The 15,813-nt window shown below is 37.8% G+C and overlaps 1 protein-coding gene across 1 annotated transcript; it reads left to right on the forward strand.

Moving 5' to 3' along the window:
- Positions 1-9,084: 9,084 nt before the first annotated feature.
- On the forward strand, positions 9,085-14,628 carry LOC145114086 (uncharacterized). Its single transcript, XM_079050094.1, has 2 exons — positions 9,085-9,624; positions 13,945-14,628. Exons 1-2 carry the CDS (start codon positions 9,085-9,087, stop codon positions 14,626-14,628), a joined length of 1,224 nt encoding a protein of 407 aa, XP_078906220.1.
- The last annotated feature ends 1,185 nt before the right edge of the window (positions 14,629-15,813 follow it).

Here is a 15,813-nt window from a genome sequence, read left to right on the forward strand (position 1 = left end):
AAAAAGCAGACATCAGTGGCTTTCTCTACCACTGAGGTAGAATATGTTGCCGCTGGAAGGTGTTGTGCTCAGATTCTATGGATTTAGAATTAGCTCTTAGATTATGGTCTAAACTTCTCGAAGACACCCATCTGCTGTGAAAAACCAATGCCATTCAGATGATACAAAATTCAGTGCAACATTCCAAGACCAAGCACATCGATATCCGTCATCATTTCATCAGGGACATAGTTTAAAAGGGAAAAGTGGAGTTATTTTACATCCCATCCACTGATCAGTTGGTTGACATTTTCATTAAGGCGCTGGATGAAAGACTTTAAACAAATTAATTGTAGATCTTGGCAAGCTTTCAATGATTTAACTACGTTCTAACTATTTTTATTGCTTCTGATTGCTTTCTAAAAAAACACAAAAATACAAAAACAAATGTTGTTTTTATTATTTTTACATACATTTACAATAGTTTGTTTAACCTTTGTTTCTAGTATCTACATGCATTCTCTTTTCTCTTTTCATCTTTCAGATCTATCTAAAGCTTGTTTTCATCTTTCTTCTTCAAACTTTGTATGATCCTGAAAGATCTCAATGCTCGTGGTGTTGAGAAAAAGAGTGGCATCATGTTCTCTTATTCTTGCGAGAACCCCTTTTCTCATCCACTTACTTTTATCGATGCAAAGAGCAACAATCGATGCAGGAAGTCTTGTTTTATCTACTGACTCATAATCTGATAAAACCTCGAATGCCCTCATGTTGGTCTTAAGGACACAATGGATTTATGGATTCGATCTAGTTAACTCGTCGGTAACAAAGACTAATCTTTGCTTCTCTTCTGCTCTTGATAAATAAGAAGCTTGGAGTCTATCCACAACGTCTCAATGATAGATAGATTCATCATTCTTGATTTATGGTGAGATGAGTTGTATACTGATGTATTTATCCTCACTTATGTTTTCTTTTATAGCCAGCTTCTAAGAATAGATATCTCGAAGAAAGGAAATCAGTAAATGAGTAATTATTTTGAAAGATTTGATTCTATGAAAAAGATTTACCGAAACAAGATATATTGAGAACCTCTGAAAAAGCTTGTATATTCCTTTTCCTTTTTTTGACTAACTCTTTTGTTGTATTCTTCTATTTTTTTTTTGTAAAAAGATATATGACGGTGGCTATTCTAAGCCTAGTATGCAACTTTAGACAAATCATCATCCCAATAAGAATGCTGCTGTATGTCATAAAATTTCTCCAAGTTTCTTATCAGCACGACCATCTGCTGAGAACATTGAGTCACCCTCTCAACCTGATTGTCTAGCATTGTCTAAACTTTCTAAGTGACATTTCCTGGTCCAAATAAAAAAATTGATAAAAAGGCTTGAGTGTTTATCTTTATTTAACTATCTTACCTGACCCTGTCCCTGGAAGCATGCTTGTCATATGCATCAAGTCTCATGTTCTGCTGAAACATTTAGCATAACCCAATGGCTTAGCCTGATTGCATAGTCATCAACGTAAGAGTTACTTATCTGGTACTTTAATGACAAAAGGGTTGTTCATGTCTCTTACTCTATGATATGGAAGTTTAAACCACTTCTTGTTGACGAGTTAACATCGTTTATGATTCACACTGATTTTACCCCAGTGTGACTGAAATAATCCATTCTTTCTTTAACTACTTCTTAATAAAACTTGAAGATTCACGGTGATATACCATACACTGATAAAAGTTTGCAATTCTGTGTCGATGGTTAGCCTATGTACCATAGACTATCACAAGCACCAATCCATTCTTGCCCTGATATTCTTCTTTAAAACTTTATGATTCACTGTAATATACCATACACTGATGAGAGTTTGAAAAATCTATGTCGATGGTTAAGCTAAATCACCACAACTTATCACACACATCAAACCATTCTTTCCATAATTTTTCTTTAGAATTTTATGATTCGGCGTATGATACCAGACGCTGACGAGAATTCGAAAAATCTTTGCCGATGGGTACATTTCATTCTGGATTGTATTACACCCAACATACCACTCTTGCCCTTTTTTCTTCTAATAAAAGTGATTAATGATTCAGCGTATGAAACCACACACTGATGAGATCACACAATACTATGTCAGTGAATGGTAGTTTAAGCCCACACTATCTGGAGACATCACAATCTTACTAGACTACTAGTTGAAACTCTATTATGCTCGATCTCTACTTCTGCGTTAGCTGCTAATGTCAAAAGGGGAGAGAATCTTGGTAAAACTGAAAATCTTGTTGAAGAAATCTCGCTACTAGAACTACAGAAATGCACATTCTAAGGGGGAGTCGAGTCAAGCTAATGTCAACGTTCTCAGCTCAGCTCAAGCTCATTATCTCTCCGTCTGCCGTCTGCTGCAATTCATAAATGCTTGATAAGTCATTCATATTCTCAGGGGGAGAATTTGTTAAAACTACAAGTGTCAAGATTTCATTCTTACTCTCAGGGGGAGCACGAGCCAAAAGCATTCAATGAAGATTAGTTTTTACATCATCAGATAGGGGGAGATTGTAAGGTCACGCCTTGTGATCTGATGGGTCAAACACATGATATGCTGATAGATCAGCGTCAGCATCTACTACATCTACAGCGCCATCATATCAAGCTTACCAGAGTCATCTTATAGTACAGTTATCCTATTGTAATCTTTTGCATATTACATAATGATATAGATAAGTATAGAATAGATCACAGATCCAATATCTTTGTGATAAGTTTGGTTCTTAGTATAGATAGACGCAATCCCTTGAATCATGGGATAGACATGTATATATTAGTATATATACAACATTAGGGCAAACCCTAATGTTGTGATTGTGGCTTTGTGTCAATCGTCTTTGTGACAAACTTGTCTTCTTGGTGAAGACAAAACCCTTTCTTCGTGAAAGAACAATTTGGAGAACTTATATGTTATTTACTTTCTGTTTATTGTTTTGCTTAGATTAGTTTTACGTTTGTTCTTAATACTTGAAGTGTATCCGCTCGATACAAACCTTCAAATACCCAGTTAGTACCTTCACGATTGTGAGGACATCATAGTCAACTAAAGACAATCTTGCCAATTCGTTCCTTTAAACTAAAGCCCTAATCAAGGTTAATAGTCACATAAAGATCTAATGTCATTAGACTTGCATGATTATTAACTTGAGCAATTTAGTTTTAGTTTGTTTTAATTTAGGAACTAATGTAATTGTGGTCTTTATTTGATCTGGCGATTAGTAAGCGGAGAACTTAATATTTGATGGAGACCAATCATCTCATTTAGATTATCAATGTATTCCACTTTTGCATGTTTAGAACCACTTCCAGAATATTAATTTATTCAAAATTCCATAATCGGACCTACTCCTAGAAGTAAGTAGTGATTTAAAATTTTCATGGAGCATTGGTAGATTGTTCATGGGGATGAACATATCAAAGTTTGCAACCAATGCTCATGAGTACTTTAAATGTAGATTTTAAGGTATTTGAGTAACCCGAATTTAGAGCTTACTTCATGGATTTTGTCAAAATTTGTAACATCCCAAAAATACAGTCCAAAAATTTCATTTCAAATCATTAATAAAACCATAGTCATCAAACATCATATAAAAATCATAAGTCGTGTATCTCAAAATATCATAACATCTGTCAAAATATATCAGAGTATAAACATCCCAGGCTAAACAAATGGTGTGTGCACTGCAATCATCTCGAGCTCTTCCCCTTGCTACCGGAAGTACCTGAAACCAAAACTGAAAAATGTAAGCACGAAGCTTAGTGAGTCTCCCCAAACTACCACATACCATACACATAATCACATAATCACATAACATAACATTGGGCCTTGCCCGCTACATCGGGCCCCGCCCGACATCGGACTGAAGTCCGACATCGGGCCCCACCCGACATCGAGAAAAACTTGGTATACATATCAACATATCAACAATACACATAATAAGCACATAACATAAACATATAAACATTCCTCGAGCCCCGCCCGAAATCGGACCGAAATACGGAAACATATAACATAGCATATAAACGTTCCTCGGGCTTTCCCCGACATCGGACCGAAGTCCGAAACATATAAACAAGCTCATGCAAGAATCATGAAGACATCAAGCATACAAACATTCCTCGGGCTTTCCCTGGCATCAGACCGAAGTCCGAAAGCATATAAACACATAAACCTACATCGGGCACGACCGAAGTCCGACACATGCTAACATACATAAACGGGCCGACATTGGTGCCTTAGACCCATTCCTAGGAGGAAAATCACCTCGCAAAGCTGACAGCAGAATCTCACAGTGAGGAATCTCTAGTGGCTGCTCCAACGACTCCCCGACTATCATAGTCACAACAACACTTAGTCAAAATCCATAATCCTTCTTAGGGTAAAATGACCATTTTACCCCCTGGTCTAATTTGGACCATTTCCTAGGCCCAATTCCAACTAGTTACTCCAAACCCACTAAAGGCCCACTAATGGCCCAATTTTCAAAATTGGGCCCAACTCCTCAAATGGGCCTTCCCTTAAGCCCAAACATGTCCTTGGTCCATTATCTGACTTCTGATGACCCATTAAGGCCCACTAACTGCTAATTCCAAAGATTGGCCCAAACCGAGGCCCAAACGTCCCAAAGCCCAAAACCTGAGAGTATGTTGGGCGTACTCCTCTGTACGCTAAGCGTACTGCTGCATGGCTTGTACGTTGCGCGTACTGGCTTGTACGCCCATCGTACTACCCTGTTAAGCCATAAACTTCAAAAATGCTTATTCTATTAAGACCTTAAGCCCATATTACAGATCTGAGTCCCTTAGCATGTCTTAACTCATAAAGTCGACTACTTGGTGGATTGTAACCCACCAAATGGACCCAAAATTGGAATATAACAACTAACTTCCATGGAAATGGCTAGATCTCATGCATGGTCACAAAAGGACCTTAAAGATCGAGACTTTACTGCAAATGGGACACATTTAGCACTAAGGGTGGCAACCCTAAGCCTAGATACGAATTTGAACCATAAAAATCCATTCTTTGGACCTAAAAAGGTCCAAAACTCCATAAACCTAGACCTAAGTATTCATGAGGAAAATTAGAAGCTTTATACCTCCAATGAGTGCCAAATGGTGATGTAAACTCGGATCCTTGAGCTCAAGATACTCAAGTTCTTCTTCTCCAACTCCTCATTTCTTCTTCCAAGCTCTAAATCTCCAAAACAAGCTTCACATAGCCAAACACACACAACAATGAGGAAAAAGAGGCTATCTAGGGTTTTTGAGGTTGAGAGGCTGGTAAGGAGGCTAGGGTTTGAGTCATAATGTTCTATTTATATGGCTTAAACCCAAAAAAATAGGGTTTCGAGTCTACTCACGTACGTTGCGCGTACGTGCGTGCGCCCCTCGAATCGAATGCTCCTCTACGCCAAGCTTACGCCCAACATACATCTTCTGGGCAGCCCAAATAAACGGCACACTTACTAAGTCCACTCCATAATCCATTACTCATTCCAAGCCCAACAAATAGATTAAAAATACTTAAAAAAAGAATAATTAGTACCTCAAGTGACGGATGATACAATTCTCCCCTACTTGAATCAGAAGTCGTCTTCGAAGTCCATTGCGCCTGGAAATAACTCTGGGTAGTGCTCCCTCATCTCTTACTCGGGCACCCAAGTCCATTCTGACCCCTTGCGGGTCTGCCACTACACCTTCACCAGCGCGACCCTCTCTCAGCTCCTGCATCTTCCTGTCTAGGATAGCCACTGGTCTCTCGATGTAATTCAGGCTGTCATCAACCTGAATATCCTCTAAAGGCACAACTGATGAGTCATCCACTAAACACTTCCGCAACTGAGAAACATGGAAAGTGTTGTGGATTTGGCTGAGCTCTGCTGGAAGATCAAAACAGTACGCAACCCGACCCACCCGAGCCAAAATCCTGAATGTACCGATGTATCTGAGGCCCAGCTTGCCCCGCTTCCTGAACCGGATGACACCTTTCCAAGGTGACACCTTCAAGAGGACCATGTCGCCCATCTGAAACTCCAAGTCTGAACGGCGCTTGTCGGCGTAGCTTTTCTGCCGATTCTAAGCAGTCTGGAGCCTGCTCTGGACCTAATGGATCCTATCAGTAGTCTTGAGTACCACCTCAGTACTCCTCATAACCCTCTGTCCGACCTCACCCCAATAGATTGGGGTCCAACACTTCCTCCCGTAGAGCATCTCGAAGGGAGGTCGGTCTATGCTGGTGTGGTAACTGTTGTTATACGAAAATTCCGCTAACGGAAGATACATATCCCAACTGCCACCGAAATCCAAAACACATGCGCTCAACATGTCCTCGAGAGTCTGAATCGTCCTCTCGCTCTTCCCATCCGTATGAGGGTGGAAAGAGGTGCTGAAGTGGAGACGAGTACCCATCTCGTCGTGAAACCGCTTCCAAAATCTGGAAGTAAAACGGACGTCTCGGTCTGTGTTAGATTCCATTTTATGCATCTTTGAGGGTAGTTTTTATTATCATTTTAGCATAATATTATGTATATTTTCATGTCATTTATTTAAATAATGTTCAGCTCATGTAATTCGTTAGAGTTCCCGCACTGCTCATGTTTTTATGTCGATTTTAGATAATTCAAGTGGAGCAGTGCTTTGGAAGCAGTTGGATGCATGTTTGGAGCTTAAAATAGAGCTTGGGACTTAAGGAGGATTATTAGGAATGCTTGGAATATGTTTTGGTCAAAAAACATTCGATTGAAGTGATCGCATGAAGATAGAATCTGCAATCTAAAGTTAAAGGATGTTGCTGGCAGCTTTGACCCCCTGTCAGTATTTTGACCATATCTCATGAACCGTAACTACGATTGACGCGATTCAAAATGATCTAAAAAGTAGACGAAATTTCAGACGTCTTAGGCACAACATGCGATCGAAAATATGGTCCATGCGATCGCAGGTTTGGTCGCAACTTGTCTTCGAGGTTTTTTTGTGCCAAAAATTCATCCGAGAGTGAAAACCCACTACATGCGATCACAGGTTGTGTCCATGCGATCGCTGGTAGGCCAAAATTTCTCAAAATGGTATTGTACTTCATTTAAAAGGCCCGTGAAGCGTTTTCGGTAATACCTGCGATCGCAGGTTGTCTACATGCGATCGCATGCATGTCGTTTTTGCTGCTGGACGTATAAATAGACCCTGATAGCATTCCAGTAACCCAAGTTGACGATTCCAGAGGTACCAGACGACGAAAATACGATTTTTGAGTCGTTTCTTCTCCGATTTCTCCGATTTCTGAAGATCTGAAGACTGTGAATCATCTCCTTCAAGTAGACTAGTAAGATTAATTGATTGATGTCTCTTTTCATTTGTTTTTATCAGATTTTAGCCATGTCTGGCTAAAACCTTAGTTTCCAGTCCTACAAAGACAAGTACTTTTCATGTGATTGATCATTAGATCTGGTTTTTGATTTGTGTTGCTATCTAGATTCTTCAGTTTTGTTCTTAATGAATGTTTGATTTTCATTCTGATTAGTCTGATCACCTACCTAGGGTTTTATCATTCCAGTTAATCAGTTAATAGAACACGTAATTGTTCTAATTAATTAGTAATAAGTAACTAGTAATAAATCGGTTCCGTGTTTGGGATTCGACTTTATTATAAACTATAAAAATCATATCTTTACGCTTCCGAGCTTGTGAGAAGTATTGGGTATTTCTGGGAAATTTACAAAGATCTTAATGCAATTTTTCTGATTTAATTAAGAGCTTGTTTAATTAAATAGTAAAAAGTTAGGGTTAATTGAATAGCTTGTTTTCATTAACTAATTTAGGCGAAAGAGATTATACTAGAGCTTGTTTGGTTTTCTCAGTACCAGCTTAGATAGAACGCATCTCAAATAATCAGATTTGGATCGGTTACATGATTAGGAAAGTCGCAGCAGAGCTGAAATCGTTTTTAATATTGATTTTCGTTTAATTTTAATATCACTGCATTTTTAGTTTTTAGTTTAATTCAAAATCCCCCTTTTATATTCTGTTTCTTGACTAGATGTCCCTGATGCAAAAAGGCATTGACTTTTAGGCTGTGTCACTGATGATTCGACCCTACTTCCCTGTACTATCTTTTTAGTGCATTCCAAGCAATGATAAATTTATTTGTTTAATACGTCCGCGACACCGTGTTAACAAATTGGCGCCTTTGCCGGGGATACGGTGCTTTCTAATAGTTTTATGCCAAGAATTTTTCGTTCAGGTACACCTTTATTTTTTTTATCCAGAAATCGAGCGAACTTCAAGGAAATTGAAGAAAGAAGCAGCAAGAAAGAAACGATCTGCTGGTCTCTTTGGTTCATCATCTTCCGTACCTCCAGAAACCTCCACACCACAAGGCACTCCCTTGTGGAACGAACCAGATCCGATTTTTCCTAAATTACCCCCATCATCACCTCAAAACAGTCCTTATAAAACTTACTCCCCACATTCCTCCGTAAAATCTGAAACCATAGACTCTTCAGAAACCGAATCTGAAGACTTAACCATGAGCGTAAACAGAGACGAAATGGAGAAAACTCTTAGAGAGTGGGCCACCCAAGAGGTCAATCAACAGCCCCTCTGTATCACATTTCCAGAAGCCCAGAACTTCGAACTCAAATCTGGGCTGATCCATCTTCTTCCCACATTCCGCGGTCTGGAAAACGAAGACCCACATAAATTCCTCAAGGAATTTCATGTGGTTTGCTCAGGAATGAAGCCGCATGTTGTTACAGAAGACAAAATTAAGTTAAGGGCATTCCCCTTTTCACTTCAAGATTCAGTAAGGGAATGGTTATATGAACTCCCATCTGGTTCCATTGCCACTTGGACAGAACTCGAGAAGTTGTTTTTAGAGAAATACTTTCCATAAACACGAGTTTCCAGTCTCAGAAGAGAAATCCTTGGGATCAAACAAGGAAAAAGGGAAGCTTTACACAGTTACTGGGAAAGGTTCAAAAAGCTTCTAGTACGGTGCCCACAACATGGGATCAGCGATTATCAACTCTACAATTGTTTATGTGAAGGCCTGACACCCATGGAGAGGCGCCTGATAAATGCTTCCAGTGGTGTTTCTTTGGGAGATATGACACCAACTGAAATCAGAGAGCTAATCGAAAAGTTGGCGATCGAGTCTAAGCATTATGGAAATGAAGATGAGTGGTATCCAGATCAGCCAAGGGGTGTTAAGGAAGTCAACAATGTTCATATGGAAGCTCAGATATATGAATTGACGAAAGTTGTTCTGCTCTTGACTAAAGAAAAAGCAGCTGCAAAGAAACATTGTGGGTTTTGCTTGAAGACTGATCACCCTACAGATATGTGCCCAATATTGCAAGAGGATGTAGTTGTAGTCAAAGTTATTGGGGGATACCAACAAAATTTTAAGAACAATTATCAGCAAATACAACAATTTCAGCCTCCACCCGGATTTCAGCAGCATCAAAATTTTCAGCAGTCGGGTTTTCAGCAAAATTTTCAGAATCAACATAATTTTCAGCAACCTTCACAACAACATTCTGGACGCTCTAGCATGGCCTTGGAGGATATTGTTAATGTAGTGGTGTTGATTATGATGGCATGTGCGGAATTAGAAAAGATCTAGTGAATCATCATGTAAACTCAAGAACACAAGGAGTAAATAAATCTGTGTAAGCTCATATTAGATCTAGAAAGGATATACAAATGGGTTTGTACAAATTTCTCTCTAGTCTAACACTCCAAAATGATCATCTCTAAATATGAGTGTCACTCACTTCCTTATAAAGGAAAGACAACTCATTTACACATCAATAAGGGTAAGCCACATCCAAGCGTGACTTTGCACCCTAACATTCTCCCCCTCAAAGTCAGGATTGGATGTCCAGGCTTCTGTCTCCAACGAGCTAGCGCGATCAAGACCAAACTCCCCCTAGAAGTAACATCGGTCTTCAAATCCGCAAATGAATATCCGACAAACCCGCTTCGAATACCCATCATTCTCCCCCTTTTTATAATCAAAAAATGATTATAAAACCCATTAAGGGTGAGAAGCGCCCGAGGAATAAACTTCACCATACTCCCCCTTGATGTGTACCAAAAATGAATCACCAAAAATATTGCACGGAAAAACAATCACGAAAAAGCCTAAAAAAATTTCCAATTTGTGAAATTTTTTGACTTTTTGGGTGAAAGTTGCAAGATTTTCCAAAATCCGGGTTAAAATTGTCATTTTCTGAATTCTGCAGGGACCCGTTGCGCCAAAAACAACCAAATATGCGAAACACTCCCCCATTTGCGAAACTGGGTAGAAAGTGTAAATTCGCACAAACTGTAGGGACCAGAAATGAACATTCTTCAATTTCTCAGAAAAATAGCCCAATTTTGAAGTTGGGTATTTGTTGCCAACTTTTGGAAACTTCAGGGACTCATTTCGAAACTTCTGCATTCTTCATTTCCAACCTTTCGAAAATCAGTCCAACTTTTGAATGTGGGTATAAACTGTCAAACTTTCGAAAGTTGGAAGGACCAATTCGAAAATTCTGCCTTATTTCTTCCAAACTGTCGAAAATTACCCCATCTATCGAATATGGGTATAAACTGTCAAACTTTCGAAACTCCAGGTATTAATGTCGAAACTTTTTCACAAGTCTTCAAACTTTCGAAAGTGTCTCATTATTTCGAAATGGGTTTAAAGTGTCAAACTTTCGAAACAATAAGGTCCAATTTCGAAAATTGTTATATCTTCTTCTCCACTTTGTTTCACAGGTAAAGAATTCGCGTTTCGTAGACTTGCCTTCGTCAACAAAGTCCTTTGCCAAAAGTCGACATCAACGACTCCAACTCGAATTCACTTGTTCAACATTCGACATCAAGCAGTTGAATTCGTTCAACATCAAGCAATTCCACTCCAAAATCGACATAAAAAATTTAAGACCCTTTGCAAATCGATTTCCAACCATGCGACTGTAACACCATTCGATTGTAAAACGATTCACTTAACACCATGGCTCCGCTTTTTCTTTAAAAAAGTAAGCCTTCCCAAATCACGACTCCTTCGTTATCAGTTACTCATAACACAAATCAAACTCAATTTTTCGTTAGTCATTCCAAGATCAATAGCAACCCAGTCGATCCATCGAAATCTAACCCATAGCTTTCGAAATTAGATTACAGATAATCATTCATAATTCGTTCCCAATGCACGGTTTCTTCATCCCCAGATCAACAGCGACCGCAAATCAAAATCAACTATCTGAAGAATATAAATTCTTCTAATTTCGAAGTCAAAAACAAAAAAAAAAAATTGACTTAGATCCCAAAGCTGTTGACAATCAAATCAGACTTCCGACATCAAAATTACCCCTAGTCAATTTCCAGGATACAAAGAAGAACATCAAAACTGCCTTCGCAACTCAATAAAGGACCATCCATAACGATTCCAAATGTTCAATTTTGACTATACTACTTTCAATTCCCTGAATCGACAAATTGAAAGTCTGATTTTGACTTCCGATCTAATACAAATTTGACTCCAATCATTCCAACTGAACTCCAAATCTTCACAGGTCTTCAAACCACAATAACAGATGCGAATGAAGTACTCAAAATCAAACCAAATCGATTTCGTTTTTAACATCATGACTGACTGGAATCCATTCAAAATCTCATTATCAAACCTTCGATTTCCAGGAATCGAAATCAATTTTGACAATCAACGGTAGTCAAGATTCAGTCGACTCCAACCATTTCGATTCCAAACCATGTTTAACTTTCAATTTCGAGTTCGATTTATCAAGAACATTGATTTTGACTTCACATAGAAAGTCAACTTAAACCAAATCAACAAAATCGATCCTCCAATTCTCAAATATGTTCGATTCACAGCGAAAAGTGAAATACGAGACACATGAACGGATGAGAACGAGAAATATCGAACCAGGTTTGAATACTAATATTGAGACTCAATCGACTTCAATCATAGAATACGGAAGAATAAGAGGAATGAATAAAAGATACTAATGAGTATGGGCTCATTAACAGTAACAAAAATCCATTTGAGCTTAAAGAAATGGATCGATGAACATTAAACAAATCTTTGTTTGGGTTGGGTTTCCAAATCAGATGAAGTAATGGACTTGAATTTGCTTCGAAAACAATTTTGGAATAACAGTGATTTTCGAATGAACAATAAAAAAAATTTAGAATTTTATTTTATTTTTGAAATTTTGATCTAAAAATAATAATTGGATCAATCAATGGGGTTTGAAAAGGATTTGATCCAATGAGACAAATCGATCAAAAATTGAAAAACGTAAAATATGAATCGAAATCATGGACGTTTTGGAATCCATTTGAGAATTTGAGATACCTTTTTGACGAATCGAGATCCATTTGCAATGAACGAATCAAATTTAGAAGATCTTGGTTCTTTTGTCGGAACGAGAAAATCTCCAATTTGAACATTGTACCACCCACTATGTGTGATGTACAACTCGTTCTTCGTGTTCTTCGTATTCTTCGTCAATCCAAGAACATCTACAAAAGAACCACCAACACTTTTGGGTTTTGACTTCAAATTCAATGCAACCTTTGGAGATTGTTGCTTTGGAACCCAAATTTGCTTAACGGATTTCGGATTCACAACATTTGACGATTTTTTAGAATAAACCCGCTTGTTCTTCCTTTGAATCTTCTTCTTCTTTTTTCTTTCTCATCTTTTTGCATCTTGAAGACTTGATTTCATGATCAAACCCACTTTTCACAACTTCAACTTTGTGAGTTTGAATCAAATCTTTTGTAGTTTGATACTTGTGATTTTCTTGGATCACCGGCTTCCGATAAGGAATCATTCCTTCAAACGAATCACAAGAACACACAATATCATCGGTTTGAACTCCAATTGAGCAAAAAACTTTTTCATCTTCATGAGAATCAACTTGAATCTTCTTATCATGAACTTCAAGAACATCAATAACATCACATTGAACTCCATTGTCTTGAGCTTCAACAAACTTAAGAGCACGAATATCATTTGGGTTTTCAATTAGAGAAATGTACTTCTTATTAAACAAATCTCTTTCTTCTCCTTCCTTTTGATTTCTACTACGGACTAATATGGACAAAACAATTTTATTCAACCATACAATCTTACAAAGTGGTTGAAAAATCAAGCTTCCATTATCATTTTTCAAATCTCCATAAGAAACCATATTACCCCATGAAATCAATTTGCTTAACACCAACCCATAAAATTGATCTTCATTGACTTTGTATTTGATATCTTCAACGAACACAGTCCAAGAATCATATGGAAAATCCACCATGATTACAAGAACTTGAAAATTTCTAGAGAGAGAAAGTGATTTTGAATGGGTTTTCTAGAGAGAGAAAGTAAAAATCATTTGAATTCTAGTGAAGAAAATCGAATTATGAATATAATCAAAGATGAATTCGATTTCTAGAATCCAAAAACTCTCTAAATCACAAAGATCAAAACACAGTGAAGAATCACCAAATCAAGATTGCCACCATGGATCAATTCTTGATGAAAATCAAGAACACCCGCTCTGATACCAATTGTAGTGGTGTGGATTAATTAGAAAAGATCTAGTGAATCTTCATGTAAACTCAAGAACACAATGAGTAAATAAATCTGTGTAAGCTCATATTAAATCTAGAAAGGATATACAAATGGGTTTGTACAAATTTCTCTCTCTAGTCTAATACTCAAAAATGATCATCTCTAAATATGAGTGTCACTCACTTCCTTATAAAGGAAAGACAACTCATTTACACATCAATAAGGGTAAGCCACATCCAAGCGTGACTTTGCACCCTAACAGTTAAAAGTCTGGCCACCAGCACTCATGCATTCCAGAATGAAACCAAAGCAAGTATAAAAAATCTGGAGCAGCAGGTGTTTCAACTTGCCACTTCTGTGGGTCGTCTAGAGTCTCAAGGAAAATTACCAGGGCACACAGAAAACAATCCGAAGCACAATGTGAGTGTCATTTCCTTGAGAAGCGAGAAAACATACGAAGGCCCAAGTGCATCTGAACCAGAAAATAAATCTGAGGAAGAATTTGAAGAAGTTCTGGTGGAAGAAGGAGATGTGGAAGAGACAGAAAAAAGAGTTGAAGCTGAAGAATATGAAGAGGTGTTGGTTGAAGAAGAATCTGAAAATCTGGAAGAAAAAGACACTCCAACACTACCCAAGCCAATTTTGAAGGAGTACAAGCCACTACCGCCCTTTCCATCGCGACTGAGGAGCACGAAACGCGAGCGTGAGGACGAGGATATTATGGAAATTCTTCGAAAGGTTGAAGTAAATATCCCACTTTTAGATATTATCCAACATATCCCTCGCTATGCTAAATTTCTGAAAAATTTATGTATTTCAAAGAAAAAACTGAAATTTAATGAGATTTTAAAAGTTGGCAAAAATATTTCTTTAATTTTGCAAAAATGTTTGCCTCCAAAGTGCAAGGATCCGGGGATTTTCTCGGTTCCTTGCAAATTGGGAAACCTTGATTTTCCAAAAGTCGTGCTTGATTTAGGAGCTTCAGTCAATGTCCTTCCCTATTTTGTTTTTAAAAAATAAAAAAATGGGAACTTTACAAAAGACCGGGACAATTATACAGTTGGCTGACCACTCGACAGTACACCCAAAAGGTGTGTTGGAGGATGTTCTTGTCCAAGTGGATAATCTGATTTTTCCTGCTGATTTTTACATTTTGGACATGGGAAACTTGGAAACTTCAGATACAAACTCTATTATTTTGGGAAGACCTTTTATGAAAACTGCAAAAACAAAAATTGATGTTTTTGCTGGTACACTTTCAATGGAGTTTGATGAGGAAGTTGTGAACTTTAAAATTAATCATGATGATTTTTCTTCTGAAAATATTTCTGTCAATTATATGGGTACCAACAGTCCTTTGTTAGAGGGCTGCTGTGAGTTTTCTAATGTATCTGTGTAAGAAAAATTTACAGACATGAATTTACCATACGCATCAGGGGAGATGGATGAAGATAAGCTTGGGGAAAACAAATGAGGGATCTTGGTTGTTGAAAAGAAATTAGTAGAAGCTGATAAATTTGAGAAGAAGTTATCTGAAGGAGCTGAGATGGAGTTGAAAAGAAACAAACTTTTGGAAGGAGAAGAGGAAAAAGTGATGAATTCTATTGAGGTGATTTCAGATATGAATCTGAAAAGAAGAAAGTTTGAAGAAAAGGAAGAAAAGACTTATGGGAAAAAGAAGAATATTAGAAAGAGGAAGCAGTTTGAAAATCTGCAAAGCTTACCTGAACACAATCTAAATTCTTTTCAGTTTGCTAAACAAGTTCCAGATCCACCCATCTTTCCATATTTGAAGGGATCTGGAGTCACAAGAAAAAGAGTTGAGCTTCAAGGAAGTCCCAACCATGTCGGTTGATAAATCTGGTTGGGCAAAGTCGAGCCAACGACTTTAAAAATGGGCGGCTTTCCGGGAGGCAACTCGATGATTGGATTTTTAGTTTTTACGCTTTCAATAAAGAGATGGTCGCAGTTCCAAGCAAGATTGGGGAAATCAGAGGATCTTCAGAGTTGCTGAAATCCAGATTTTTCGTCAACATTCATCGTAAAAATCAGATTTCTGCAAACTTATCAGGTACATTCTTTCCTGGCTACACATTTTTGCTTTTATATTCTTTATTGAGCTGTTCATTCCTCTCTGAGCATTGAGGACAATGCATCATTTTAAGCTTGGGGAGGGGGTTAGTGTAAAATTTGCATTTTTAGTTA

Source organism: Lactuca virosa, chromosome 5 (assembly GCF_052849685.1).
Source record: "Lactuca virosa cultivar CGN04683 chromosome 5, Lactuca_virosa_CGN04683_v6, whole genome shotgun sequence".
Taxonomy (NCBI): Eukaryota; Viridiplantae; Streptophyta; class Magnoliopsida; order Asterales; family Asteraceae; genus Lactuca; species Lactuca virosa.

Bases quoted from the DNA above. Each gene is read 5' to 3' on its own strand.
- LOC145114086 (XM_079050094.1), top strand. From the start codon at position 9,085: ATGGAGAGGCGCCTGATAAATGCTTCCAGTGGTGTTTCTTTGGGAGAT. The intron at 9,625-13,944 runs GCATGTGCGGAA...CTGGAGCAGCAG, and splicing joins TAGTGGTGTTGATTATGATG to GTGTTTCAACTTGCCACTTC.